The sequence below is a fragment of the Lolium rigidum genome, chromosome 6 (genome assembly GCF_022539505.1).
Source record: "Lolium rigidum isolate FL_2022 chromosome 6, APGP_CSIRO_Lrig_0.1, whole genome shotgun sequence".
Lineage (NCBI taxonomy): Eukaryota > Viridiplantae > Streptophyta > Magnoliopsida > Poales > Poaceae > Lolium > Lolium rigidum.
This window is the reverse complement of record NC_061513.1, coordinates 267,637,982-267,665,912: the sequence shown is the minus strand read 5'-3', so window position 1 is coordinate 267,665,912 and position 27,931 is coordinate 267,637,982. Positions and strand designations below refer to the sequence as shown.

At 41.8% G+C, this 27,931-nt stretch overlaps 1 protein-coding gene and 1 long non-coding RNA gene across 2 annotated transcripts in view; both read right to left on the bottom strand.

Annotated features, from left to right (window-relative positions):
- Nucleotides 1–3,344: 3,344 nt before the first annotated feature.
- LOC124667954 lies at nucleotides 3,345–3,789 on the bottom strand. Its single transcript, XR_006991496.1, has 2 exons — nucleotides 3,456–3,789; nucleotides 3,345–3,423 (listed from the first exon to the last, which is right to left on the bottom strand). It is a non-coding gene; the product is annotated as an uncharacterized LOC124667954 (long non-coding RNA).
- Nucleotides 3,790–4,441: 652 nt separating this feature from the next.
- The window catches only part of LOC124664093 (putative pentatricopeptide repeat-containing protein At5g59900), a 56,767-nt gene continuing 33,277 nt past the window's right edge, over nucleotides 4,442–27,931 (bottom strand). The window contains exons 2-6 of the mRNA XM_047201692.1: nucleotides 8,726–9,081; nucleotides 6,148–8,491; nucleotides 5,559–5,694; nucleotides 5,288–5,452; nucleotides 4,442–5,133 (exon numbers count right to left, since the gene is read on the bottom strand). Coding sequence (XP_047057648.1) covers nucleotides 6,273–8,491; nucleotides 8,726–9,081 — 2,575 coding nt within the window. The 3' untranslated portion in view covers nucleotides 4,442–5,133; nucleotides 5,288–5,452; nucleotides 5,559–5,694; nucleotides 6,148–6,272. The remainder of the gene's footprint in view (nucleotides 5,134–5,287; nucleotides 5,453–5,558; nucleotides 5,695–6,147; nucleotides 8,492–8,725; nucleotides 9,082–27,931) is intronic.

The following is a 27,931-nucleotide window of genomic DNA, read 5'->3' as shown; positions in this document are numbered from 1 at the left end:
TAGTGTGGATGATGATTGTTTGCAGAAAACAGTAGAACAAGTATTGCAGTAGATTGTATTCGATGTAAAAGAATAGGACCGGGGTCCACAGTTCACTAGAGGTGTCTCTCCCATAAGATAAATAGCATGTTGGGTGAACAAATTACGGTTGGGCAATTGACAAATAGAGAGGGCATGACCATGCACATACATGATATGATGAGTATAGTGAGATTTAATTGGGCATTACGACAAAGTACATAGACCGCTATCCAAGCATGCATCTATGCCTAAAAAGTCCACCTTCAAGTTATCATCCGAACCCCTTCCAGTATTAAGTTGCAAACAACAGACAATTGCATTAAGTATGGTGCGTAATGTAATCAATAACTACATCCTCGGACATAGCATCAATGTTTTATCCCTAGTGGCAACAGCACATCCACAACCTTAGGACTTTCTGTCACTGTCCCAGATTTAATGGAGGCATGAACCCACTATCGAGCATAAATACTCCCTCTTGGAGTTAAGAGTAAAAACTTGGCCGAGCCTCTACTAATAACGGAGAGCATGCAAGATCATAAACAACACATAGGTAATAGATTGATAATCAACATAACATAATATTCTCTATCCATCGGATCCCAACAAACACAACATATAGCATTACGGATAGATGATCTTGATCATGTTAGGCAGCTCACAAGATCCGACAGTGAAGCACATAAGGAGAAGATGACCATCTAGCTACTGCTATGGACCCATAGTCCAGGGGTGAACTACTCACTCATAACTCCGGAGGCGACCATGGCGGTGAAGAGTCCTCCGGGAGATGATTCCCCTCTCCGGCAGGGTGCCGGAGGCGATCTCCTGAATCCCCCGAGATGGGATTTGCGGCGGCGGCGTCTCTGTAAGGTTTTCCGTATCGTGGCTCTCGGTCTTCTGGAAGCTTCGTGGCAAAATAGGCCCCTGGGCGTTGATTTCGTCCAATTCCGAGAATATTTCCTTACTAGGATTTCTGAAACCAAAAACAGCAAAAAACAGCAACCGGCTCTTCGGCATCTCGTTAATAGGTTAGTGCCGGAAAATGCATAAATATGACATAAAGTATGCATAAAACATGTAGATATCATCAATAATGTGGCATGGAACATAAGAAATTATCGATACGTTGGAGACGTATCAGTCACCCTGTCGGAGCCCACGGGCATGGCAAATCTTGGCACCCAGGGAGCCATTGACGGATATCCTCGTGCTTGCAGTTAGAAGCGAAACTGCCGTCCATTGATACATGTGTGTTTTGTAAACAACCAGAGTCCCTAGTAAGCCTCTCGTTTAACTAGCTTGATGATTAATAGATGTCATGGTTTCCAGATCACGAACATTGGATGTTACTAATAACAAGATCATATCATTGGGAGAATGATGTGATGGACACACACCCATAGTAAGCATAGCATAAGATTAAGTCATTAATTTCGTCTTGCTATAAGCTTTTGATACATAGTAACCTAATCCTTCGACCATGAGATCGTGTTAATCGCTTACACCGGATGGATGCTTGATGACATCAAACGCCACTTCGTAAATGGGTGGTTATAAAGGTGGCATTAAGTATTCTGAAAGTATAAGTTGAAGCGCATGGATCAAGAGTGGGATTTATCCATCCTGATGACAGATAGATATACTCTGGGCCCTCTCGGTGGAATGACATCCAATTGGCTTGCAAACATGTGACTAGGTCACAAGGGATGACATATCATGGTACGAGTAAAGAGTACTTATCGGTAACGAGGTTGAACTAGGTATAGAGATACCGATGATCGAACCTCGGATAAGTAAAGTATCCCCGCGACAATGGGAATCGGTGTTGTATGTTAATGGTTCATTCGATCATGAAGTCATCGTTGAATATATGGGAGCCATTATGGATCTCCAGGTCCCGCTATTGGTTATTGATCGGAGAGGTGTCTTGATCATGTGTGCATAGTTCACGAATCGTAGGGTGACACACTTAAGGTTCATATTGTTTAAGTAGATATGGAATATGAGATGGAGACTGAATATTGTTCGGAGTCTCGGATGGGATCCAAGACATCACGAGAAGGTCCGGAATAGTCCGGAGAATAAGATTCATATATGGTAAGTCATTTTCAGGTTACCGGAAAAGTTCATGATTATTCGGTATTGTACCGAATGTTCTAGAAGGTTCCAAAGGGTACCATAGTGGGGCCCACCTATCCCGAACGACAAACATGGACCGGAGGGGATTGCATAGGCCCACATGGGCCAGGAACACCAGCCCCCAAGGCCCATGCGGCTGGATCAAGTGGATAAGATCAAATCCCTTGAAAATAGGGACTTAACTTTGGAGGAAAGTTGTCCCCCTTTTTGGTCGACCCTAGGGCTTGGACGAGGAGCCAAGGCAGCCCCCCACACCTATATAAGAGGGAGGGGAGGGTTGGGGCGCAGCACAACATCCCCCCAAACTCTAGCCGCCTCTCTCTCCCTCCTTCTTCCTGCGCAGGCTTGGTGAAGCCCTACGGGAATTTCTCCTCCACACCACCACCACGTCGTCGTGCTACTGGGATTCCGAGGGGATCTACTACCTCCGCTGCCCGCTGGAACAGGGAGAGGAAGGACGTCATCGACACCGTACGTGTGACCGAGTACGGAAGTGTTGTCGGATTGCAGCACCGGAAGGATCGTCTACATCAACCACGAGATCTGATCTCGTTAAGACTTTGGATCTTTGAGGGTTAGTGTCTCTTCTATCTTGTTGCTCCGATCTCATAGATTAGATCTTGGCTTTTTCATAGATTGGATCTTGAATTTATTCGTCTTTGTGATATAATTTTTTTTTTGTTTTCCATGCAACGAACCCAACACCCCGCTGGTGGTACCGGCCGCGCCCGGCGGTACCTCCGCCTCCCAGCTCCCTCCTTCCTTCTTTTCTTCTTCCCATTTTTTCTCCTTTTCTTTTCTTTACTTCTTTCCTTTTCATTTCTTCTGCAACAATTCACTTCAGTGAAGAACCTTGCATTACCCAGTTATAACAACTTGAAACTCTTCAAACTTTTTGGGTAATATTACCATGGCTAAAATCCTACAATTCTTATACAAAAGATTAGATAAATATAACCGTTGTCATCAACACCAAAACCACTTAAGAAGATATGTTCTTTCAGCCGTCGCCAACTTCTCCACCAGGAACAACCCACGAGCCCGAGATGTCTCGACAAGGTGGTCGGTTGGATGCAGCAAACGAGGGATTGGAGGCACGCGCTGTCCGCGAGGTGGGTGACATGGCGCAATATCAACCAACGATGGAAACTGAGCTGACAACTCTCCACCAGGAGGTACCGAAACTCGCAGCCCCCGGGGAATAGGATCATTTTTCATCAACAAATGCCATTACTCGATACACGCGCCAAATCAACAGACCTATCTCACAGAATCAAAAAAAAAAAACAGACCTATCTCACGGTAGGCGAGATGGTACAGGGCTACAGGCCAGTGGCCACTGGGCTTTATTGTCGTAACGTAGCGCTGGATCGAAGCTACGCCTAGCCCTCGATCCTCTCGAACACGTCGTTGACGAAGGAGTTCCTCAGCGCCGGCCGCGGCTTCTCCGCCGGCGGCGCCGACGTGGTCGCGGTGTTGGACTTGGACGTTTCCCCAGCCGGGGCCTTCTCCCCCGCGGGATCCTTCGCCACTGCTTCCTCCGCCGCGGGATGCTTCTTCTCCGGCTTGGGCGCCATGGACGCTTCCCCGATCGTGATCGAGGAGAGAGGCGTGGTGCGGTGGAGTTTGGCTGGTCGATGAACTCAGTGGGTACTGGCCACTGGGTAGAGGCTTTTATAGAGGTGACTGGTGAGTAAGTGGTTGCGTCCGGTCCGGCTCCGGCCGCCAAGTTGACAAGTTGCCCCGGAGCGAACATGGCCATGTTGGCCGGCAGCGCCGACGTCTCGGTGATTACTTTAGTAGGGACTAGGGAGTATATGCGATAGCACGAGCTGCCCATCAACTTGTCCACATGCATGATCACATATCTCGAGATACCGCCGGCGGCGGCGGCGGCCTGATTTACAGCTTTGTGCCAACGTAGCGGGTCGATTAGGCAGACGGCAGCGCCAGCCGTGAAAGATACAGATCACCTCTGTGGCGATGGGACACATGGGAACAGGGATCAACGATAACATCGGTCAAATGGCACATGTAGATCAAAATACCATACCCATGTGGCCATGCGCAAATACAGATGATACTCTACATGATTTCAGACAATTAATACATTCGACCAGATACGACATCAGTTTGCAGGTAATTTTAAGCGAGTTAACAGAAGCTCAATGGCCAAGGAAAATGTCACCAACAGAAAACAAAAAGGGGCGACCCAGGTATAGGCGATCTTGGCACTTGTCCTTCTTTCATAAAGCTCTTTCAGATGTACACCCATGTACTCCCTCTGGTCGTTTTTAATCGACGCGACAACTGTACCTACATAAGCTACTCCCTCTGCACTCTTAGCGTCGATTTAATCTGAAGTACCTACATAGGCTACTCCCTCTGCACTCTTAGTGTCGGTTTTAATCTGAACGGAGAGAGTACTGCTAGTATAGAAGAAAACCAGAACCTTGCCTCCACTTTTTTTTATCTCCCGAGTCCCAACTTCTTCATCGTCCATGCCACACCACAGTACCACACAAGCAGCAGCCCATGATCAGTTTGGTGCGTTGCTCCAGTATTACTTCTACTGTGGCTGTATATTCAGGCAACCATCAACACGGTCGCATCCCAAACCGCTGGGAGCGTGCACAGTTAGGAACCATCAAGAATACAATATTTTTTACAACATATTAAAGGAGACATTGTCTGCTTCCCAAACATGAAAAAAAAAAGAGTGCTCAGCGCTGTTGGTAGCCTGTCACCGAGAAATACAAATGGAACCATCCATGCTCGTCAGGGTTAAACAGTTGAAGCGTATGGATGATCATTTCTTCGATTTGCTTCTATATGTACACGGGTACAGCCACATTTGAAAGTTGTGCAACTCACGGATCTACTGTACATCCAACAAACTGTGCAGTCCGAGCAAACGAGGGAAACTTCCACAACAGCAGGATTGCATTATCCAGGCTTCCAGCAGAGTTCCTGGTAAATAACACAACAGACAAAAACTTTCAGACTGCACTGCGTATTTCAAGTGACCTCGACCACAAGTGTACAACTGAAAAACAAACTCCACGCAAGAAAAAAAAAGAACTTCAGTAACAAACACAAATAGAAAGGGCACTGCAAGTATCACCTGTATAGTTTTGCCAGAAACAAGAGACCTTGCCCAGTTGCTCTGCAACGAATGAACAATACAGTGGAAACCAGCACAACTGGCATCTAGACAGACGAGCACACCATCACTCCATCAGGAATGGAGGTCATGCCATACAGACCACGATTCACGGACATCATGTTCCTGTTGGCAGCGCAAGTTCAGTTTTCTTACCAAATCAGTTAACATGGTAGCTTCGTGCACATGTAAAAGTCAAACTAAACCTTCAAAAAAGGCAGATAAGGTGTACCACACAGGGGACTGCAGGACCATGTTATGGTCACCGAGCTTAGCTTTCGAGGGATTCAGATTCATCAACCACTCCAACCATCAAGATTTTTGTCCATTTCGCTGATATGCCCAAAACCTCAGGCATCGCCGTATCACTGTTACAATAATTAAAAGCCCATGTTACTCGATCGAAATAACACTGTCCAAATATTATTTAATCTTCTTTTTCTTCCAGAATTTGACTATGAAAAACTGTAGATAGTTTTTTGCTTGCAAATTTAGAACTGAAACTGCAAATAGTTAATGTCAAGCTTTTAGAGTTTAAGTGATGGTCTTCGTTATTTCATTCCTTGCGGTTACAATTAAAGGCAGCTAAAAAGAATCGTTGAGATGAACCATGCAATCAGTCTATATGGAGTAACCAGACAAATCATTACTATGCAAAAGGGACACTGTCATGGAAGAAACAACACCAAGAACCGACAGAATTTTTTTTGCCCACTGCAGTATAAACCACTGAAAGTTGTAGCAATTGACACAGTATCGTCAAGTTAAAATCGTACTAAAAATATGACATCAAGTACTAGACCTAGAGTGAGATAGTTCACCTGAAAGAAGCAGTTGCATATTCTGGCAGCCCCAGATCTGTCATGCAGCAACTGCTCAGGGAGCTCCTCGGTGCGATGAGAGTCAGACTACTTGATTAAGACCATTAAAAGGGTGACCCTAAACATCAGGTTATCAGCAGTATATCATCTTGCTTGCTGGTCATCACAGAAGTTCCCAAGAGAAGAGCTCTATATGTGTGCCAGTTCGGTTGCACCCCTTTCTTAATCATATCATTGTATATTTCTAAACCCTTATCAATTTCACCATGGACATTGCACCACCGTATCAAAATATTGTATGCTACAATATCAGGCTTTAATCCCTTGTACAGCATTTCATTCCAAAGCTCAAACGCTTTATTTGTATCACCCTTCTTGCAGAGTTCATGTATTACTGTAGAATAGCTGATGCAATCAGGAGAAAAGCCATTTTCAGTACTCTTACGAATAAGGTCAATTGCTTCTTGAATCTGCCCAACCTTACAGAACCCCTTGATCAATGTGTTAACTGTCACTATGTTAGCAAGAGAGCCTCGAAGCATGGCAAAATAGAGATCTTTAGCTGTCTCCAGGTCCCCTTCAGTTGTAAAATAATCAAGAAAACAATTATAAGTGTAATTGTTAGGAAGGAAGTGGCTGGCTAACATTTCTTTACAAAGGAGCTCTGCGCTGCTCAAATGCCCTGACTTGCAGAGATTATTTACTAAAACCGTATACGTGACGGTATTTGGAAAGCAGCCATCAGCAATCATCTTGTCCCAACAATTTAATGCTTCAACCATGTTTCCAGCTTTTGAATGCATGTTAATCATGCATGTATGGAACACATTGTCTGGCCTGACACTATTTTGTTTCATTTCCCTCAGTAACATACAGGATTTTTCCGCATCATGCTGTTCCAAAGCTGCATATACAATAATGGTAAAGCTGACAAGATCAAGTTTGACTCCCCGCATTGCCATCTCATTCCGAACACCATATGCTTCGGTCCATCTTCCTTCTCTACAGAATCCATGCATAAGTGCGGCTAGGCTAAATTTGTTTAGCAAAGAACAGTTCTTTTCTATATCAGCAGCAAACTCGTTCGCTTTCGACACTCCACTGGTCAGGCATATTCCACTTATCAATGACCTATAGGTGTAATTGTCAGGTTTAAGGCCCCTATCCACCATCTGATCATATAACTGGAATGCCTCTCTTATATTACCTACCAGGCAATACCCTTCTATCATGACATTAAAAGTTGCTTCATTTGGTACTAGGTTTCTGTCAATCATCTTATCAAACAACCGAGAAGCTTCATCCATCTTTTTAGCCTTGCAGAAGCCATTGATAAGTGCTGTGAACGTATAAGTATTCCATGCAACACCCTTCTCAGCCATCTCCCTGTGGAGTTCCACAGCACTGGACAGATCCCCTTTTCTACAGAAACCAGCTATGAGTGGAGAATATGAAGCTGCATTCGGTGTCACTCCCATATCAGCCATCTCGCTCAGAAAGCTCATTGCCCTGTCTAAATCATCCTGTTTGCAGCAACCGTTAATTAAGGAATTGTATGGATAAACCGTCACTCTGACACCCTTCTCCCTCATCCTATCAAACATATCAAGTGCATCCTCCATCATCCCCCTTTTGCAAAATGAATGTATCAATATTGAATAGGTCGCCTCATTTGGCTTAAGACCCCTGTCTAACATCTGATTGAAAAGCTTATCTGCCTCACCAAACATACCATTCTTGCACAGACTATCAAGCAACGCATTATATGCAAATATGTTGGGCACCATGCCCAACTCGCCCAACCGACAAGCTAACCTGAAAGCCTCTTCAACCTTCCCCCTCTTTCGTAGCCCATCAAGCATAAATGAGCAATTGGCCTCTGATGGCACAAAGCCTAGCCTGGCCATGTCATATGTCGTTCTCAATGCCATTTCCAGCTCCTCCGTCCGACAAAACCCATACACTAGCGTCCGGTAAGTCACTTCATCAGCTGCAACTCCTCTGGCCACCATGCTATTTTTTACCTCCACCGCCTCCTGAACACGCTGATTCTTGCACAAACCATAGATCAACACATTGTACGGCACCACGCTGACGTTGGCCCCCTCATCCTGCATCCTAGCCACAAGCCCCTTCGCGCCATCGATATTCCGGGCCTCGCAGTAAGCCCGAATCCCAGCAGTGTAAACATACTCGTCCAGACGAACACCAGACTGAAGCATTTCATCGAACACGGCACGGGCAAGGGTGAACTGACGGATCTTGACAAGAGAGAACAATATCTGGGAAACCGTGTATTGGTTCGGAGTGATTCCGGCGGATAGGGACAGGTGAAGGACGGCGGCTGCGTCGCGGGCGCGGCGGAGGCGGAGGTACGAGGAGGCGAGAAGCGTGGCAGCGGCGGCGGTGGCGGCGGGTGGGAAGGGGGAGAGCGAGGAGGCGTGGGAGAGGGAAGAGAAGGAGGAGGACGCGGAAGGGGAGGAGGACGCGAGGGAGAGCAGGAGGGAGGCGGCGTGCGGGGAGGGCGGCGGGGAGGGCGGCGAGGCGGAGACGAATGTGAGCGCGAGGAGGGAGAGGCAGAGCGGGGAGACGAGGTGGGGAGGCAGGAGGAGGAGGAAGCGGCGGGAGAGGTCCGGGCGGGAGAGCGACGCCGGGAGGAGGAGGAGCGAGGAGACGTGGGCGGGGGCGAGGCGGCTGCGGAGCGCCGGCGACGCGAGCGCCGGCGGCCAGGTGGAGGGCGCGGTGTGGTGCAGGATGTCGGCGAGGAGCTTGACCATGCCGGAATGGGAGGTGGTGGGCGTGGGGTTGGCATCGCCGGCGATGTGCCGGCGTGGTGGAGGAGGCATCGGGCGAGCCGGCGGTGAGGGCCGCCGGAGTCCGTGACGGGTCGGGTGGTGGCGACCTATCAGCTGGAGGAATGAGGACGAGACGGGGCTGTAGTGTAGAGTGTTGACAAGCAGGTATGACTAGGTGACCCCCGTCCAGTGGGCCCCCATGGCGCCTGGAGGCCGGCTGCGCCATGGCCCCATCTTTGACCTCCATGCTCACTTTTGTCTTCCCTTCGCGCACAATCTTTGTTCCCGTTTCAAAATAAATATCGCAGCTTTGTGGTAGATATGAATATACATGTATCTTGATAAAATATGTGATAATTATTTTAAAATAGACGTAGTATTTTAGTATTTTTAAAAAAATTGAAGTAGAACAATTTGTTTTATTTATGGGAGCTTCTGAAATAGAATCCTTCATGTCTAAAAATTATGAAACCTGTGTTGCTTGTAAGAACCTTAAAGATTATGTCTCTTCTATCTTTGATCTTTGCATAGAACATTACAGAAATAATCCTTATATCATTGATTATAAAGAAAGACTCATTCATGCACAAGAATGCACTCACAATTTGCAGGAACCTGTGAAAGAAGAAATTGATGAACCTGAAAGCTCATTGGATGAAAAAGAGGAGGAGAGTGATGAACAAAAGGAGGAAGAATGGATTAGCTACCCATGCCAACCTTCTAATGAGAGTAACTCTTTATCTCTTACACTATTTGATTGTCCTCCATGCTTACCAAAGGAGGATGAATGTTATGTTCCTGTGGATTCTCTTGAAATATTCCTTACGAGTAAAACTTGTGAGAATAATTATGTTACTGTTATCTATGATAATCCATGCTATTTTGAAAAATTTAATGATAATGCTTTGTTTGTGCCTGATATCGAAATGCATGGTACTAAAGAGTTTTGCTTGGCAAATGTTTATGATAAATCTCTAGATGATGGTCATATGTTACTTGATAATATTAATTGTACTACTAGTGAAAATGGGATTGGAGAGGTTTTGACTTTATCTAGGAGTCCCATATCTTTTGAGATTGATCAATCATCTTGTTATATTATTGATAAAAGTGATTTTGAAAGTTTTGATCATATTACTTTTGAGCTTGATAAAAAATATGTGTTTGTAGATCATGAAAAGCATGCTGCATGTGATAGTTATATTGTTGAGTTTGTTCATTATGCTACTGAAAATTATTATGAGAGAGAAAAATATGGTTGTAGAAATTTGCATGGTACTAAAACACCTCTCTATATACTGAAACTTTTGAAGTTATTCTTGTTTTATCTTCCTATGATTGTCACTTTGTTCTTCATGAATTTATTTGTGTACAAGATTCCTATGCATAGGAAGCGGGTTAGACTTAAATGTGTTTCGAATTTGCTTTTTGATGCTCTCTTTTGCTTCAACTCTTATTTCCATGTGAGCATCATTAAAATCTACTGAGCCCATCTAATGGCTATAAAGAAAGCACTTCTTGGGAGATAACCCATGTTTTTATTTTGCTACTGTTTTGTTGTGTCTTGGAAGTTGTTACTACTGTAGCAACCTCTCCTTATCATGTTTATTGCATTATTGTGCCAAGTAAAGTCTCTAATATAAAGTTGATACTAGATTTGGATTTCTGCGCAGAAACAAATTTTTAGCTATCACGAATTTGAGTAGATCTCTCTGTAGGAGACTCTAAAAATTCTGCAAAATTTCATGCGTGTTCCTCAGATATTTACGCAACTTTCATTAGTTTTGAGTTTTCTGATTTGAGCAACGGAAGTACCTCTAAAAAATTCGTGTTTACTCGGCTGTTCTGTTTTGACAGATTCTATCTCTCGTTTTTTGCATTGTCTCTTGTGGACTTTAAGTAAGGCTTTCTAGACGTGGAGAGCCGTAGCTAATGTTTTATTGAGTTCTTGCAATGTGTCACTACAGGACTAAAGTGGATTAATGTTTTTTGAGTACTAACCCCTCTAATGAAGTTTATGAGAAGTTTGGTGTGCGTAGTTTTCAAGGGTCAAGAGAGATGGGTGATATAATGTGATCAAGAAGAGTGAAGAGCCTAAGCTTGGGGATGCCCCCGTGGGTCACCCAAGCATATTTCAAAGAAGACTCAAGCGTCTAAGCTTGGGGATGCCCAAGGCATACCCTTCTTCATCAACAACTTATCAGGTCACCTCTAGTGAAACTATATGTTTATTCCGTCACATCTTATGTGCTTTACTTGGAGCGTCTGTGTGTTTTTATTTTTGTTTGTGTTTGAATAAATTCGTATCCTAGCAATCCTTGTGTGGGAGAGAGACACGCTCCGCTTTTTCATTTGAACACTTGTGTTCTTAATTTACTTTAATATTCATGGCAAAAGCTGAAAGTCGTTTCATTTATTGTTATTTGGTTGGAAACAGAAAATGCTTCATATTGTCTTGAATAATTTGATACTTGGAAATTGTTTTGAGCTCTCAAGTAGATCATGTTTAAGCTCTTGCATCATGTAGTTTAAACCTATTAGTGGAGAACTACCGTAGAGCTTGTTGAAATTTGGTTTGCATGATTGGTCTCTCTAAGGTCTAGATATTTTCTCGGTAAAAGTGTTTGAGCAACAAGGAAGACAGATGTAGAGTTTTATAATGCTTGCAATATGTTCTTATGTAAGTTTTGCTTGTACCGGTTCATACTTGTGTTTGCTTCAAACAACCTTGCTAGCCAAAGCCTTGTACCGAGAGGGAATGCTTCTCGTGCATCCAAAACCTTGAGCCAAAACCTATGCCATTTGTGTCCACCATAACTACCTACTATGTGGTATTTTTCTGCCATTCCAAATAAATACTTCATGTGCTACCTTTAAACAATTCAAAAGTTATTATCTCTTATTTGTGTCAATGTTTTATAGCTCACGAGGAAGTATGTGGTATTTTATCTTTCAACCTTGTCATTTACTCTTGACAGACTTTCACCAATGGACTAGTGGCATATCCGCTTATCCAATAATTTTGCAAAAAGAGTTGGCAACAGGGTGCCCAACCCCAATTAATTAACCTTCACTAATAATTCTCTTCACATGTTTTGCTCTGATTCATCAGTAAGCAACTTAATTTTGCAAATAGACACTCCTCCATGGGATGTGAAATGTTGGAAGGCACCCGAGGATTCGGTTAGCCATGGCTTGTGAAAGCAAAAGGTTGGGAGGAGTGTCATCTATAAATAAAACTAAAATACATGTGTAAACAAAAGAGAAGAGGGATGATCTACCTTGCTGGTAGATATAACGTCCTTCATGGGAGCCGCTCTTTGAAAGTCTGTTTGACAAGGGGGTTAGAGTGCCCACTACCATTCGTTGACAACAACAAACACCTCTCAAAACTTTATTTGTATGCTCTCTATATGATTTGAAACTTAAAAAGCTCTAGCACATGATTTAATCCCTCGCTTCCTCTCGCGAAGGGCCTTTCTTTTACTTTATGTTGAGTCAGTTTACCTACTCCTTTCTATCTTAGAAGCAAACACTTGTGTCAAATGTGCATTGATTCTTACATGCTTGCTTATTGCACATATTATATTACTTTGTGTTGACAATTATCCATGAGATATGCATGTTGAAAGTTGAAAGCAATTGCTGAAACTTAAATCTTCCTTTGTGTTGCTTCAAAACCTCTTATTAAGAATTTATTGCTTTATGAGTCAACTCTTATGCAAGACTTTTTGATGCTTGTCTTGAGAGTACTATTCATGAATTTTTTTTGCTATATGTTATCTATTTGTTAGCAAACTATAGATCATTGCCTTGAGTCACTTCATTCATCTCATATGCTTTACAATAGTATGATCAAAATTATGTTGGTAGCATGTCACTTCAGAAATTATTCTTTTTATCGTTTACCTACTCGAGGGCGAGTAGGAACTAAGCTTGGGGATGCTTGATACGTCTCCAACGTATCTATAATTTCTGATGTTCCATGCTAGTTTTCTGACAATACCTACATGTTTTGCTCACACTTTATAATGATTTTATGCATTTTCCGACTCTAACCTATTAACAAGATGCCGAGGTGCCGGTTCTCGTTTTCTCGTCGTTTTTGGTTCCAGAAAAGCTATTCGGGCAATATTCTCGGAATTCGACGAAACAAAAGCCAAACCTCCCCTATTTTACCGAGACGGTCCCAGAACACCGAAGGCGAGACGGAGAGGGGCCATGGGGCCCCACACCACCTGGCGGCGCGGCCAAGAGGGGGGGCGCGCCCAGCTATGGGGGTGGGCCCCTCGGGACCCCTCCGACGCCTCCCTTCCGCCTATATATTCTTCGCGACGCGAAAACCCTACAACACCCGACGATATTCCAGAAAGACTCCAGGGGCGCCGTCGCCATCGCGAAACTCCGTTTCGGGGGACAGAATCTCTGTTCCGGCACGCCGCCGGGACGGGGAAGTGCCCCCAGAAGCCTTCACCATCGACGCCACCGCCTCCATCATGCTCCGTGAGTAGTTCCCCCATGGACTACGGGTTCTAGCAGTAGCTAGTTGGTACTCTCTCTCCCATGTACTTCAATACAATGATCTCATGAGCTGCCTTACATGATTGAGATCCATCTCGATGTAATCGGTGTTGTGTTTGTTGGGATCCGATGAATTGTTACATTATGATCAGCCTATCTATAAAGTTTGTGAAGTTATTGTTGCTGCAATCTTGTTGTGTTTAATGCTTGTCACTAGTGCACGAGTGGCATGATCTTAGATTTAAGCTCTATAATTATTGCTTAGATTGTATCTACAAGTTGTTTGCACATGTCTATGTCCGGAACCCGAGGCCCCGCAGTGACAAGAATCGGGATAACTGGAGGGGAAGGCTTAGATATGAGGATCACATGTTTTCACCAAGTGTTAATGCTTTGCTCCGATGCTCTATTAAAAGGAGTACCTTAATTACCAGTAGATTCCCTTGAGGCCCGGCTGCCACCAGCTGGTAGGACAAAAGATGTTATGCAAGTTTCTCATTGCGAGCACGTATGACTACATAGAAAACATGCCTACATGATTAATAATCTTGATGTTCTGTCTTAATGCTATTTCAATCCTATCAATTGCCCAACTGTAATTTGTTCACCCAACACTTGTTATTGGAGAGTTACCACTAGTGAAGATAGCTGGGAACCCCGGTCCATCTTTCATCATCAAATACTCACTCGATCCTATATGTCATTAGAAGTAGTATCAACTATTTTCGGGTGCCATTGCCTCTGTGTTACTGCTACTGCTGCTGTGTTACTGTTACTATTGCTCTCATATTATCGCTGCTTTCACATCACCCTCGTTACTAGTGCTTTTCCAGTGTGCAGCTGAATTGACAACTCAGTTGTTAGGGCTTATAAGTATTCTTCGTCTCCCCTTGTGTCGAATCAATAAATTTGGGTTTTACTTCCCTCGAAGACTGTTGCGATACCCTATACTTGTGGGTTATCAGGGATCATCTGTCTGACTGGGAGATTCCCCCACATTCTTTACGGAGACAGGAGCAAGAGCATCTACCACAAATTTATGCACTTCCAATAGAAAAGGAGGAACAACACTAGAAGGAATAGAAGAAGAACTAGAAGCTCCCTCAGAGAACTGACACATAGAACCAAGGTATTCTACTTCAAACAGTTTCCTTTTTCCCGAGTCTTTGCAAACTTGAACAATCACAAGAGGAGCAACTTGTCACTGAGAACCAGCATGTGAATTATTTGATATTTTAGGGGGAGCAGATTGAGAACCAGCGTTGGCATACTTCATCCCAATCTTGTGGCATTTTGGGGTACCATGATTACCCTCTCCACCTTGAATAGTATCCGTGACACCAATTGTAGTTCCAGGATTATGAGTAGGTTCAAACAACTCCATAGTATACTAAAATTTATAAAATCCTATTTTTATTTCACCAATCCTAGTATTAGGAACAAGTGAAAAATCATGACAACCAATTTTCACTCTGATACAACAAAAGTGTCAGAGGAAATTCTTATTCAGAGCCAAGGGTTTACCAACTAAACTAGCCACGTAAAATGCAATAGAACAGTTCCTGAACTTCATAGGAATCCCTTTTATCCTGAGCCAAGCTTCTTCCATGACATAAATAGGTTCAATGTCACCAGACCATTTCTCTAGATTGATAACTGCTCCACGCAGAGTTCTCATGAATAATTACTAAAGTGTGCCAAGTCCTCAATTGTTTTTGCTGAAGGGAATCTGGTTTTGAACTCTGATACGTCTCCAACGTATCTACAATTTCTGATGTTCCAGGCTAGTTTTATGACAATACCTACATGTTTTGCTCACGTTTTATAATGATTTTATGCATTTTCCGTCACTAACCTATTAACAAGATGCCGAAGCGCCAGTTCCTGTTTTCTGCTGTTTTTGGTTTCAGAAATCCTACACAGGAAATATTCTCGGAATTGGACGAAACAAAAGCCCACAGTCTTATTTTCCACGGAGCTTTCCAGAACATCGAAGGAGAGTCGGAGGCGGCCAGCAGGGGGGCCACCCCATAGGGCGGCGCGGCCAGGCCCCCTGGCGTGCCAGCCTATGGGGGGCCACCCCCTGGCTCCTCCGAGGCCGCCCTCCCGCCTATATATTCTCCCCGTCGCGAAAACCCTGAAGAATCAAGTCATATTCCACGAAGAGTTCCGTAGCCGCCGGCATCGCGAAGACAAGTTTCGGGGGACAGAATCTCTGTTCCGGCACGCCGCCGGGACGGGGAAGTTCCCCCGGGAGCCTTCTCCATCGACGCCACCGCCTCCATCATGCTCCGTGAGTAGTTCCCCCATGGACTACGGGTTCTAGCAGTAGCTACTTGGTACTCTCTCTCCCATGTACTTCAATACAATGATCTCATGAGCTGCCTTACATGATTGAGATCCAACTGATCTAATCGGTGTTGTGTTTGCTGGGATCCGATGAATTGTTACATTATGATCAGTATATCTATAAAGTTTGTGAAGTTATTGTTGCTGCAATCTCGTTGTGTTTAATGCTTGTCACTAGTGCATGAGTGGCATGATCTTAGATTTAAGCTCTATAATTATTGCTTAGATTGTATCTACAAGTTGTTTGCACATGTCTATGTCCGGAACCCAAGGCCCCAGAGTGACAACAACTAGGATAACTAGAGGGGAAGGCTTAGATATGAGGATCACATGTTTTCACGAAGTGTTAATGCTTTGCTCCGGTGCTCTATTAAAAGAAGTACCTTAATTACCAGTAGATTCCCTTGAGGCTCAACTGCCACCGGCTGGTAGGACAAAAGATGTTATGCAAGTTTCTCATAGCGAGCACGTATGACTATATATGGAAAACATGCCTACATGATTAATAAACTTGATGTTCTGTCTTAATGCTATTTCAATCCTATCAATTGCCCAACTGTAATTTGTTCACCCAACGCTTGTTATTGGAGAGTTACCACTAGTGTAGATAGCTGGGAACCCTGGTCCATCTTTCATCATGAAATACTCACTCGATCCTATATGCCATTAGAAGTAGTATCAACTATTTTCTGGTGACATTGCTTCTGTGTTACTCGCTCATCGCTGCCGTGTTATCGTTACTATTACTCTCATATTACTGCTGCTTTCACATCACCCCTATTACTAGTGCTTTTCCAGGTGCAGCGGAATTGACAACTCAGTTGTTAAGGCTTATAAGTATTCTTTGTCTCTCCTTGTGTCGAATCAATAAATTTGGGTTTACTTCCCTAGAAGACTGTTGCGATCCCCTATACTTGTGGGTTATCAAGACTATTTTCTGGCGCCGTTGCCGGGGAGCATAGCTCTACTCATAAGTTCACCTGGGGAGTACACTCTACCTCTCTCTCTATTTTTATTTTATTTTGTTTTGCTTAGTTTACTTTTTTCTAGTTTATTTGTGCTTAGTTTATTTTTGTCTAGTATTATTTTGCTTAGTTTACTTTTGTCTAGTTTGTTTTTGTCTTGTTTTATTTTTCTTATATACCCAAAAATCCATAAAAAATTGAAAACTGAAAAATAAAAAACTGTTGTTATGGAAAAACCCACAACCTGTATGGAGCTTATAGAATTATATATGAATTATAGAGAATCAAGAAAGGGTAAAGTCATGAGTGCCATGTTAGAAAAATTGAATACAATTGCTAAAATGTTGCTTAAACGCCATGATATAAATTGTTGCTCTAAACATGATACTAAACATCTTAAATTCCAATGTGGATTTAGTGAAGAAGTTTTTATTGTGAACTATCATTGGAAAAACTATATTCATCTTGGGTTCGAAGAAGTAGGACAATTTGTTTTATTTATGGGAGCTTCTGAAATAGAATCCTTCATGTCTAAAAATTATGAAACCTGTGTTGCTTGTAATGACCTTAAAGATTATGTCTCTTCTATCATTGATTATTGCATAGAACATTACATCAATAATCCTTATATCATTGATTATAAAGAGAGACTCATTCATGCACAAGAATGCACTCACAATTTGCAGGAACCTGTGAAAGAAGAAATTGATGAACCTGAAAGCTCATTGGATGAAAAAGAGGAGGAGAGTGATGAACAAAAGGAGGAAGAATGGATTAGCTACCCAAGCCAACCTTCTAATGAGAGTAACTCTTTATCTCTTACACTATTTGATTGTCCTCCATGCTTACCAAAGGAGGATGAATGTTATGTTCCCGTGGATTCTCTTGAAATATTCCCTATGAGTAAAACTTGTGAGAATAATTATGCTACTGTTATCTATGATAATCCATACTATTTTGATAAATCTTATGATAATGCTTTGTTTGTGCCTGATATCGAAATGCATGGTATTAAAGAGTTTTGCTTAGCAAATGTTTATGATAAAGCTCTAGACGATGGTCCTATGTTACTTGATAATATTAATTGTACTACTAATGAAAATGGGATTGGAGAGGTCTTGACTTTATCTAAGAGTCCCATATCTCTTGAGAATGATCAATCATCTTGTTATAGATTGATACATCTCAAACGTATCTATAATTTCTTATGTTCCATGCTAGTTTTATGACAATACTCACATGTTTTATACACACTTTACATCATTATTATGCATTTTCCGGCACTAACCTATTAATGAGATGCCGAAGCGCCAGCTCTCGTTTTGTGCTGTTTTTGGTTTCGTAAATCCCACACAGAAATATTCTCGGAATTGGACGAAACGAACGCCCGTGGTCTTATTTTTCCACGGAGCTTCCAGAAGACCGAAGAGGATACGAAGTGGGGCCACGAGGTGGCGACACCACAAGGCGGCGCGACCAAGGAGGGGCCCGCGCCGCCCTATGGTGTGGGCCCCTTGTGAGCCCTCCGACTCTGCCCTTCCGCCTACTTATACTCTCCGTCGCGAAAACCCTATTACCGAGAGCCACGATACGGAAAAAGTTCCAGAGACGCCGCCGCAGCCAATCCCATCTCGGGGGATTCAGGAGATCGCCTCCGGCACCCTGCCGGAGAGGGGAATCATCACCCGGAGGACTCTACATCACCATGATCGCCTCCGGACTGATGTGTGAGTAGTTCATCCTTGGACTATGGGTCCATAGCAGTAGCTAGATGGTTGTCTTCTCCTCTTGTGCTATCATGTTAGATCTTGTGAGCTGCCTATCATGATCAAAATAATCTATTTGTAATGCTACATGTTGTGTTTGTTGGGATCCGATGAATATGGAATACTATGTCAAGTTGATTATCAATCTATCATATATGTGTTGTTTATGTTCTTGCATGCTCTCCGTTGCTAGTAGAGGCTCGGCCAAGTTGATACTTGTGACTCCAAGAGGGGGTATTTATGCTCGATAGTGGGTTCATGCCTCCATTGAATCTGGGACAATGTGACGAAAGTTCTAAGGTTGTGGATGTGCTTGTTGCCACTAGGGATAAAACATCAATGCTTTGTCTAAGGATATTGTGTTGATTACATTACGCACCATAATTAATGCAATTGTCCGTTGTTTGCAACTTAATACTTGGAAGGGGTGCGGATGCTAACCTGAAGGTGGACTTTTTAGGCATAGATGCATGCTGGATAGCGGTCTATGTACTTTGTTGTAATGCCCTAATTAAATCTCATAGTAGTCATCATGATATGTATGTGCATTGTTATGCCCTCTCTATTTGTCAATTGCCCAACTGTAATTTGTTCACCCAACATGTTTTTTATCTTATTGGAGAGACACCACTAGTGAACCTGTGGACCCCGGTCCATTCTTTTACATCTGAAATACAATCTACCGCAAACTCTGTTCTTTGTTGTTCTTCGCAAACAAACATCATTCTCCACACCATACGTTTAATCCTTTGTTTACGAGCAAGCCGGTGAGATTGACAACCTCACTCGTTAAGTTGGGGCAAAGTATTTTGATTGTGTTGTGCAGGTTCCACGTTGGCGCCGGAATCCCTGGTCTTGCGCCGCACTACACTCCTTCACCAACAACCTTCACGTGGCCTTCATCTCCTACTGGTTCGATAACCTTGGTTTCTTACTGAGGGAAAACTTGTTGTTGTACGCATCACACCTTCCTCTTGGGGTTCCCAACAGACGTGTGTCTCACGCGCCATCATAGATTTTAAAAAAGTAGGTTTGAAAGTTTTGATCCCGTTATTTTTGATCTTGATAAAAATTATGTGTTTGTGGATCATGAAAAACATGCTTTATGTGATAGTTATATTGTTGAATTTATTCATGAAGCTACTGAAAATTATTATGAGAGAGGAAAATATGGTTGTAGAATTTTTCATGGTACTAAAACGCCTCTCTATATGCTGAAACTTTTGAAGTTACTCTTGTTTTATCTTCCTATGCTTGTCACTTTGTTCTTTTTGAATTTATTTGTGTACAAGATTCCTATGCATACGAAGCGGGTTAGACTTAAATGTGTTTTGAATTTGCTTCTTGATGCTCCTTTTGCTTCATTTTCTATTTTCATGTGAGCATCATTAAAATCTTCTGCGCCTAGCTGAAAGGCGTTAAAGAAAAGCGCTTATGGGAGACAACCCATTATTTTATTTCTGAAATTTTTCTTTTATTTGAGTCAAGGTTCTTGTTACTACTGTAGCAATACATTTGTATCTTTATTTTATCGCATTGTTGTGCCAAGTAAAGTCTCTAATAGAAAGTTGATACTAGATTTGGATTTCTGCGCAGAAACAGATTTTTAGCTGTCACGAATTTGAGTAGATCTCTCTGTAGGAGAACCTAAAAATTCTGCAAAGATTCATGCGTGATCCTCAGATATGTACGCAACTTTCATTAGTTTTGAGTTTTCATATTTGAACAACGGAAGTACCTCGAAAAAATTCATGTTTACTGGTTGTTCTGTTTTGACAGATTTTGTCTCTGTTTTTTGCATTGTCTCTTGTGGACTTTAAGTAAGGCTTTCTAGACGTGGAGAGCTGTAGCTAATGTTTTATTGAGTTCTTGCAATGTGTCACTACAGAACTAAAGTGGATTAAAGTTTTTGAGTACTAACCCCTCTAATGAAGTTTATGAGAAGTTTGGTGTGGCAGAAGTTTTCAAGAGTCAAGAGAGAAGGGTGATATAATGTGATCAAGAAGAGTGAAGAGCCTAAGCTTGGGGATGCCCCCGTGGGTCACCCAAGCATATTTCAAGAAGACTCAAGCGTCTAAGCTTGGGGATGCCCAAGGCATCCCCTTCTTCATCAGCAACTTATCAGGTCATCTCTAGTGAAACTATATTTTAAATTCTTCCACATTTTATGTGCTTTACTTGGAGCGTCTGTGTGTTTTTATTTTTGTTTGTGTTTGAATAAATTCGGATCCTAGAAATCCTTGTGTGGGAGAGAGACACGCTCCGCTTTTTCATTTGAACATTTGTGTTCTTAATTTACTTTAATATTCATGGCGAAAGCTGAAAGCCGCAGCACTTATTGTTATTTGGATGGAAACAGAAAATGCTTCATATTGTCTTGAATAATTTGATACTTGGCAATTGTTTCGAGCTCTCAAGTAGATCATGTTTAAGCTCTTGTATCATGTAGTTTAAACCTATTAGTGGAGAACTACCGTAGAGCTTGTTGAAATTTGGTTTGCATGATTGGTCTCTCTAAGGTCTAGATATTTTCTGGTAAAAGTGTTTGAGCAACAAGGAAGACAGGTGAGAGTCTTATAATGCTTGCAATATGTTCTTATGTAAGTTTTGTTGTACCGGTTCATACTTGTGTTTGCTTCAAACAACCTTGCTAGCCAAAGCCTTGTACCGAGAGGGAATGCTTCTCGTGCATCCAAAACCTTGAGCCAAAACCTATGCCATTTGTGTCCACCATAACTACCTACTATGTGGTAATTTTCTGCCATTCCAAGTAAATACTTCATGTGCTACCTTTAAACAATTCAAAAGTTATTATCTCTTATTTGTGTCAATGTTTTATAGCTCATGAGGAAGTATGTGGTGTTTTATCTTTCAATCTTGTTGGGCAGACTTTCACCAATGGACTAGTGGCTCATCCGCTTATCCAATAATTTTGCAAAAAGGGCTGGCAACGGGGTTCCCAGCCCCAATTAATTAACCTTCACTAATAATTCTCTTCACATGTTTTGCCCTGATTCATCCGTAAGCAACTTAATTTTGAAAATAGACACTCCTCCATGGTATGTGAAATGTTGGAAGGCACCCGAGGATTCGGTTAGCCATGGCTTGTGAAAGCAAAAGGCTGGGAGGAGTGTCATTTATAAATAAAACTAAAATACATGTGTAAACAAAAGAGAAGAGGGATGATCTACCTTGCTGGTAGAGATAACGTCCTTCATGGGAGCCTCTCTTTGAAAGTCTGTTTGACAAGGGGGTTAGAGTGCCCACTACCATTCATTGACAACAACAAACACCTTTCAAAACTTTATTTGTATTCTCTCTATATGATTTCAAAACTTAAAAAGCTCTAGCACATGATTTAATCCTTGCTTCCCTCTGCGAAGGGCCTTTCTTTTACTTTATGTTGAGTCAGTTTACCTACTCCTTTCTATCTTAGAAGCAAACACTTGTGTCAACTGTGTGCATTCATTCTTAAATGCTTGCTTATTGCACTCATCATATTACTTTGTGTTGACAATTATCCATGAGATATGCATGTTGAAAGTTGAAAGCAATTGCTGAAACTTAAATCTTCCTTTGTGTTGCTTCAAAACCTCTTATTAAGAATTTATTACTTTATGAGTTAACTCTTATGCAAGACTTTTTGATGCTTGTCTTGAGAGTACTATTCATGAAAAGTTTTTGCTATATGTTTAGTCATTATCTATTTGTCAGCAAACTATAGATCATTGCCTTGAGTCACTTCATTCATCTCATATGCTTTACAATAGTATGATCAAGATTATGTTGGTAGCATGTCACTTGAGAAATTATTCTTTTTATCGTTTACCTACTCGAGGGCGAGTAGGAACTAAGCTTGGGGATGTTTGATACGTCTCCAACGTATCTATAATTTCTGATGTTCCATGCTAGTTTTATGACAATACCTACATGTTTTGCTCACGCTTTATAATGATTTTATGCATTTTCCGGCACTAACCTATTAACAAGATGCCGAAGTGCAGTTCCTGTTTTCTGCTGTTTTTGGTTTCAGAAATCCTACACAGGAAATATTCTCGGAATTGGACGAAACAAAAGCCCACGATCTTATTTTCCACGGAGCTTTCCAGAACATCGAAGGAGAGTCGGAGGCGGCCAGCAGGGGGCCCACCCCACAGGGCGGCGCGGCCAGGCCCCCTGGCGCGCCAGCCTATGGGGGAGCCACTGATACGTCTCCAACGTATCTATAATTTCTTATGTTCCATGCTAGTTTTATGACAATACCTACATGTTTTATTCATACTTTATATCGTTTTGATGCATTTTCCGGCACTAACCTATTAACAAGATGCCGAAGCGCCGGCTCTCGTTTTCCGCTGTTTTTGGTTTCGTAAATCCTACAAAGGAAATATTCTCGGAATTGGACGAAATCAACGTCCACGATCTTATATTTCACGGAAGCTTCCAGAGAGCCAGAGAGGGACCAGAGGGGAGCCCTGGGGGCCCCACCCCACATGGCGGCGCGGCCAAGGGGGGCGCGCCCCCCTATGGTGTGGGTCCCCCAGGACCCCTCCGAGGCTGCCCTTCCGCCTATATATTCTCTCCGCCTCGAAAACCCTAGAAACATAAGCCACGGTATGAGAAAAGTTCTAGAGCCGCCGCCATCGCGAAGCCAAGATTTGGGGGACAGAAGTCTCTGTTCCGGCACGCCGCCGGGACGGGGAATTGCCCCCGGAGTCATCTCCATCGACACCACCGCCATCTTCATCGCCATCGATGTCTCCCATGATGAGGAGGGAGTAGTTCTCCCCGAGGCTAAGGGCTGTACCGGTAGCTATGTGGTTCATCTCTCTCTCCCATGTGATCTTTATGTGATCATGAGCTTTGTATCACTATTACTATGTGCTACTCTAGTGATGTTATTAAAGTAGTCTATTCCTCCTTCATGATGTAATGTGGACGAGTGTGTGCATCATGTAGTACTTGGCGTAGGTTATGATTGTGATCTCTTGTAGATTATGAAGTTAACTATTATTATGCACTCTAGAGTTACTTTAATATGAACTCCGGAATTACTCTCCATGGTGTGACAATGGACGTGTGTTTGCATCGTGTGTGATTCCTTTATGACGTTGTGGAGCTTGTTTACTCCGGCTTGAGGGTGCTCTCGTAGTCCTACACAATGAATGGTGTTTGTTATCCAACAATAGAGTCTTTGAAAGTAGCATAAGAGAAGAGAACTTATTTATTTATGTGATCATTGTTGAGAGTGTCCACTAGTGAAAGTATGATCCCTAGGCCTTGTTTCTAAGCATTGAAACACCGTTTCCAACAAGTTCTGCCACATGTTTGCTTGCTGCCATTTTTATTTCAGATTGCAATTACTACTTATAATCATCCATATTACTTGTATTTCACTATCTCTTCGCCGAACTAGTGCACCTATACATCTGACAAGTGTATTAGGTGTGTTGGGGACACAAGAGACTTCTTGTATCGTAATTGCAGGGTTGCTTGAGAGGGATATCTTTGACCTCTACCTCCCTGAGTTCGATAAACCTTGGGTGATTCACTTAACGGAAACTTGCTGCCGTTCTACAAACCTCTCGCTCTTGGAGGCCCAACACTGTCTACAGGAATAGAAGCGTGCGTAGACATCAAGCTATTTTCCGGCGCCGTTGTCGGGGAGGTAAGGTAAAAGGTATTCACATCCTCCGACTACTAAGCTATTTCCTAGCACTCGTTGCCGGTGTGTGAGTGCTCGAAGCTATTTCCTTTAGATCCTGCAATTGCATCTTTTTGTTTCTTGTTTTTATTTTCACTAGTTAGGCTTAATGGAAAACAACAAAAAAAATAGAGATCTTTATGAACTTTATATTGAATTAGGACATGATGTGTTTGAAGAGAGAATTAAAAAACCCATGGAACTTTGTTTGCAAAATAGCAATGTTATTAGCATGAACTCTTTGAATACTATTATTACTAATGCTATGGAAGAATTTAAGCTTGGGGAAGCTGGTTGTGATATTTTTAGTCCCCCAAGTTTGGAGGAGAAAATTTTCTTTGATGATACTTTGCCTCCCATTTATGATGATTATAATGATAGTGGTATTTTGGTGCCACCTACTATGGAGGATAAAGTTTATTATGATTATACCATGCCTGCAATTTATGATGATGGTTGTGATAGTTTTACTCCCACTATTACTAATAAAATTGATTGTGCTTATGTGGAGAGTAATGATACTTTTATGCATGTGAATAAGAATGCTTTATGTGATAGTTACATTGTTGAATTCGTTCATGATGCCACTCAAAGTTATTATGAGAGAGGGAAATATGGTTATATGCATCTTAATAATATTAAGTTTCCCCTCTTTATGTTGAGAATCTTGAAGTTGCACTTGTGTTGCCTTTCCATGCTTGTTGCATTATGCTTACATGACTTGTTTATTTAAAAGATTCCTTTTCATAGGAAGTGGGTTAGACTTAAAAGTGTTTCATACTTGCTTTTGATGCTCTCTTTTGCTTCAACTCTCATCCTTATGAGTGCATCATTAAAATTACTGAGCCCATCTTAATGGCTATAAAGAAAGCACTTCTTGGGAGATAACCCATGTTTTTTATTTTGCTACTGTTTTGTTGTGTCTTGGAAGTTGTTACTACTGTAGCAACCTCTCCTTATCTTTATTTTATTGCATTGTTGTGCCAAGTGAAGTCTTTGATAGTAAGGTTGATACTAGAATTGGATTACTGCGCAGAAACAGATTTCTTGCTGTCACGAATTTGAGTAGGCCTCTCTCTAGGTAACTCAGAAAAATCTGCCAATTTACGTGCGTGATCCTCAGATATGTACGCAACTTTCATTAAATTTGAGCTTTTTCATCTGAGCAAGTTAAGTGCCCCTGAAAAATTCGTCTTTACGTGATCGTTCGTTTTGACAGATTCTGCCTTTTATTTCGCATTGCCTCTTTTGCTATGATGAATGGATTTCTTTGTTCCATTAACTTCCAGTAGCTTTGTGCAATGTCCAGAAGTGTTAAGAATGATTGTGTCACCTCTGAATATGTGAATTTTGGTTATGCACTAACCCTCTAATGAGTTTGTTTTGAGTTTGGTGTGGAGGAAGTTTTCAAGGGTCAAGAGAGGAGGATGATATAATATGATCAAGAAGAGTGAAAAGTCTAAGCTTGGGGATGCCCCCGTGGTTCATACCTGCATATTTCAAGAAGACTCAAGCATCTAAGCTTGGGGATGCCCAAGGCATCCCCTTCTTCATCGACAACTTATCGTGTCACCTCTAGTGAAACTATATTTTTATTCCGTCACATCTTATGGGCTTTACTTGGAGCGTCTGTGTGATTTTATTTTCGTTTTGTTATCTTAGTTCTCTGAATAAATTGGATCATACCTTGTTTGGGAGAGAGACACGCTCCGCTTTTTCATTTGAACACTTGTGTTCTTCGCTTTATTTTTAATGTTCATGGCTAAAGTTAAAAGTTGCATTCATTGCTATTTGGTTGGAAACATAAAATGCTTCATGTGGTAATTGGTATAGTGTCTTGAATAATTTGATACTTGGCAATTGTTGTGCTCAAATAGATCATGTTTAAGCTCTTGCATCATGTACTTTGTACACATTAATGAAGAACTACCATAGAGCTTGTTGAAATTTGGTTTGCATGATTGGTCTCTCTAAAGTCTAGGTATTTTCTGGTGAAGTGTTTGAACAACAAGGAAGACAGTGTAGAGTCTTATAATGCTTGCAATATGTTCTTATGTAAGTTTTGTTGTACCGGTTCATACTTGTGTTTGCTTTGAACAACCTTGCTAGCCAAAGTCTTGTACTGAGAGGGAATTCTTCTCGTGCATCCAAATCCTTGAGCCAAAAACTATGCCATTTGTGTCCACCATACCTACCTACTACATGGTATTTCTCTGCCATTCCAAAGTAAATTACTTGAGTGCTACCTTTAAAATTCCATTCTTTGTCTTTGCAATACATAGCTCATGGGAAAATAGCCTTGAAAACTATTGTGGTATTGAATATGTTACTTATGTATCTTATTTCATATAAGTTGCTTGTTGAGCGGTAACCATGTTTCTGGGGACGCCATCAACTATTACACTTTTGTTGAATATCATGTGAGTTGTTATGCATGTTCGTCTTGTCTGAAGTAAGGGTGATTTATCATGATCAAATGGTTTGAGTATGCATATTGTTAGAGAAGAACATTGGGCCGCTAACTAAAGCCATGAATCATGGTGGAAGTTTCAGCTTTGGACATTAATCCTCAATCTCTTATGAGTATATTATCTCGTTGTTGAATGCTTATGCATTAAAGAGGAGTCCATTATCTGTTTTCTATGTTGTCCCGGTATGGATGTCCTTAGTTGAGATCTATCAAAAACGAGAAATCAAATGCGATCTATCTCCTTGGACCTTTGTACAGGCGACATAGAGGTACCCCTTTGTGACACTTGGTTGAAACATATGTTATGCAATGATAATCCATGTAAATCCAAGCTAATTAGGACAAGGTGCGAGCACTATTGGTATTCTACGCACGAGGCTTGCAACTTATAGGATGTCTTATGCATAACACATATTGATTATTACTACCGTTGACAAAATTGTTTCTATGTTTTCAAAATGAAAAGCTCTAGCACAAAAATAGTAATCCATGCTTCCTCTACGAAGGGCCATTCTTTTACTTTATGTTGAGTCAGTTTACCTACTTCTTTCTATCTTAGAAGCAAACACTTGTGTCAACTGTGTGCATTGATTCCTACATACTTGCTTATTTGCATTCATCATATTGCTTTATGTTGACAACTATCCATGAGATATACATGTTACAAGTTGAAAGCAATTGCTGAAACTTAATCATCCTTTGTGTTGCTTCAAAACTTTCTACTAAGAATTTATTGCTTTATGAGTTAACTCTTATGCAAGACGTATTGATGCTTGTCTTGAAATTACTATTCATGAAAAGTCTTTGCTATATGATTCAGTTGTTTAGTCATTATCTTTACCATTGCTTTGAATCACTTCATTCATCTCATATGCTTTACAATAGTATTGATCAAGATCATGTTGGTAGCATGTCACTTAAGAAATTATCCTTGTTATCGTTTACCTACTCGAGGGCGAGTAGGAACTAAGCTTGGGGATGCTTGATACGTCTCCAACGTATCTATAATTTTTTATGTTCCATGCTAGTTTTATGACAATACCTACATGTTTTATTCATACTTTATATCGTTTTGATGCATTTTCCGACACTAACCTATTAAAAAGATGCCGAAGCGTCAGTTCCTGTTTTCTGCTATTTTTGGTTTCAGAAATCCTACAAAGGAAATATTCTCGGAATTGGACGAAATCAACGCCCACGATCTTATATTTCAC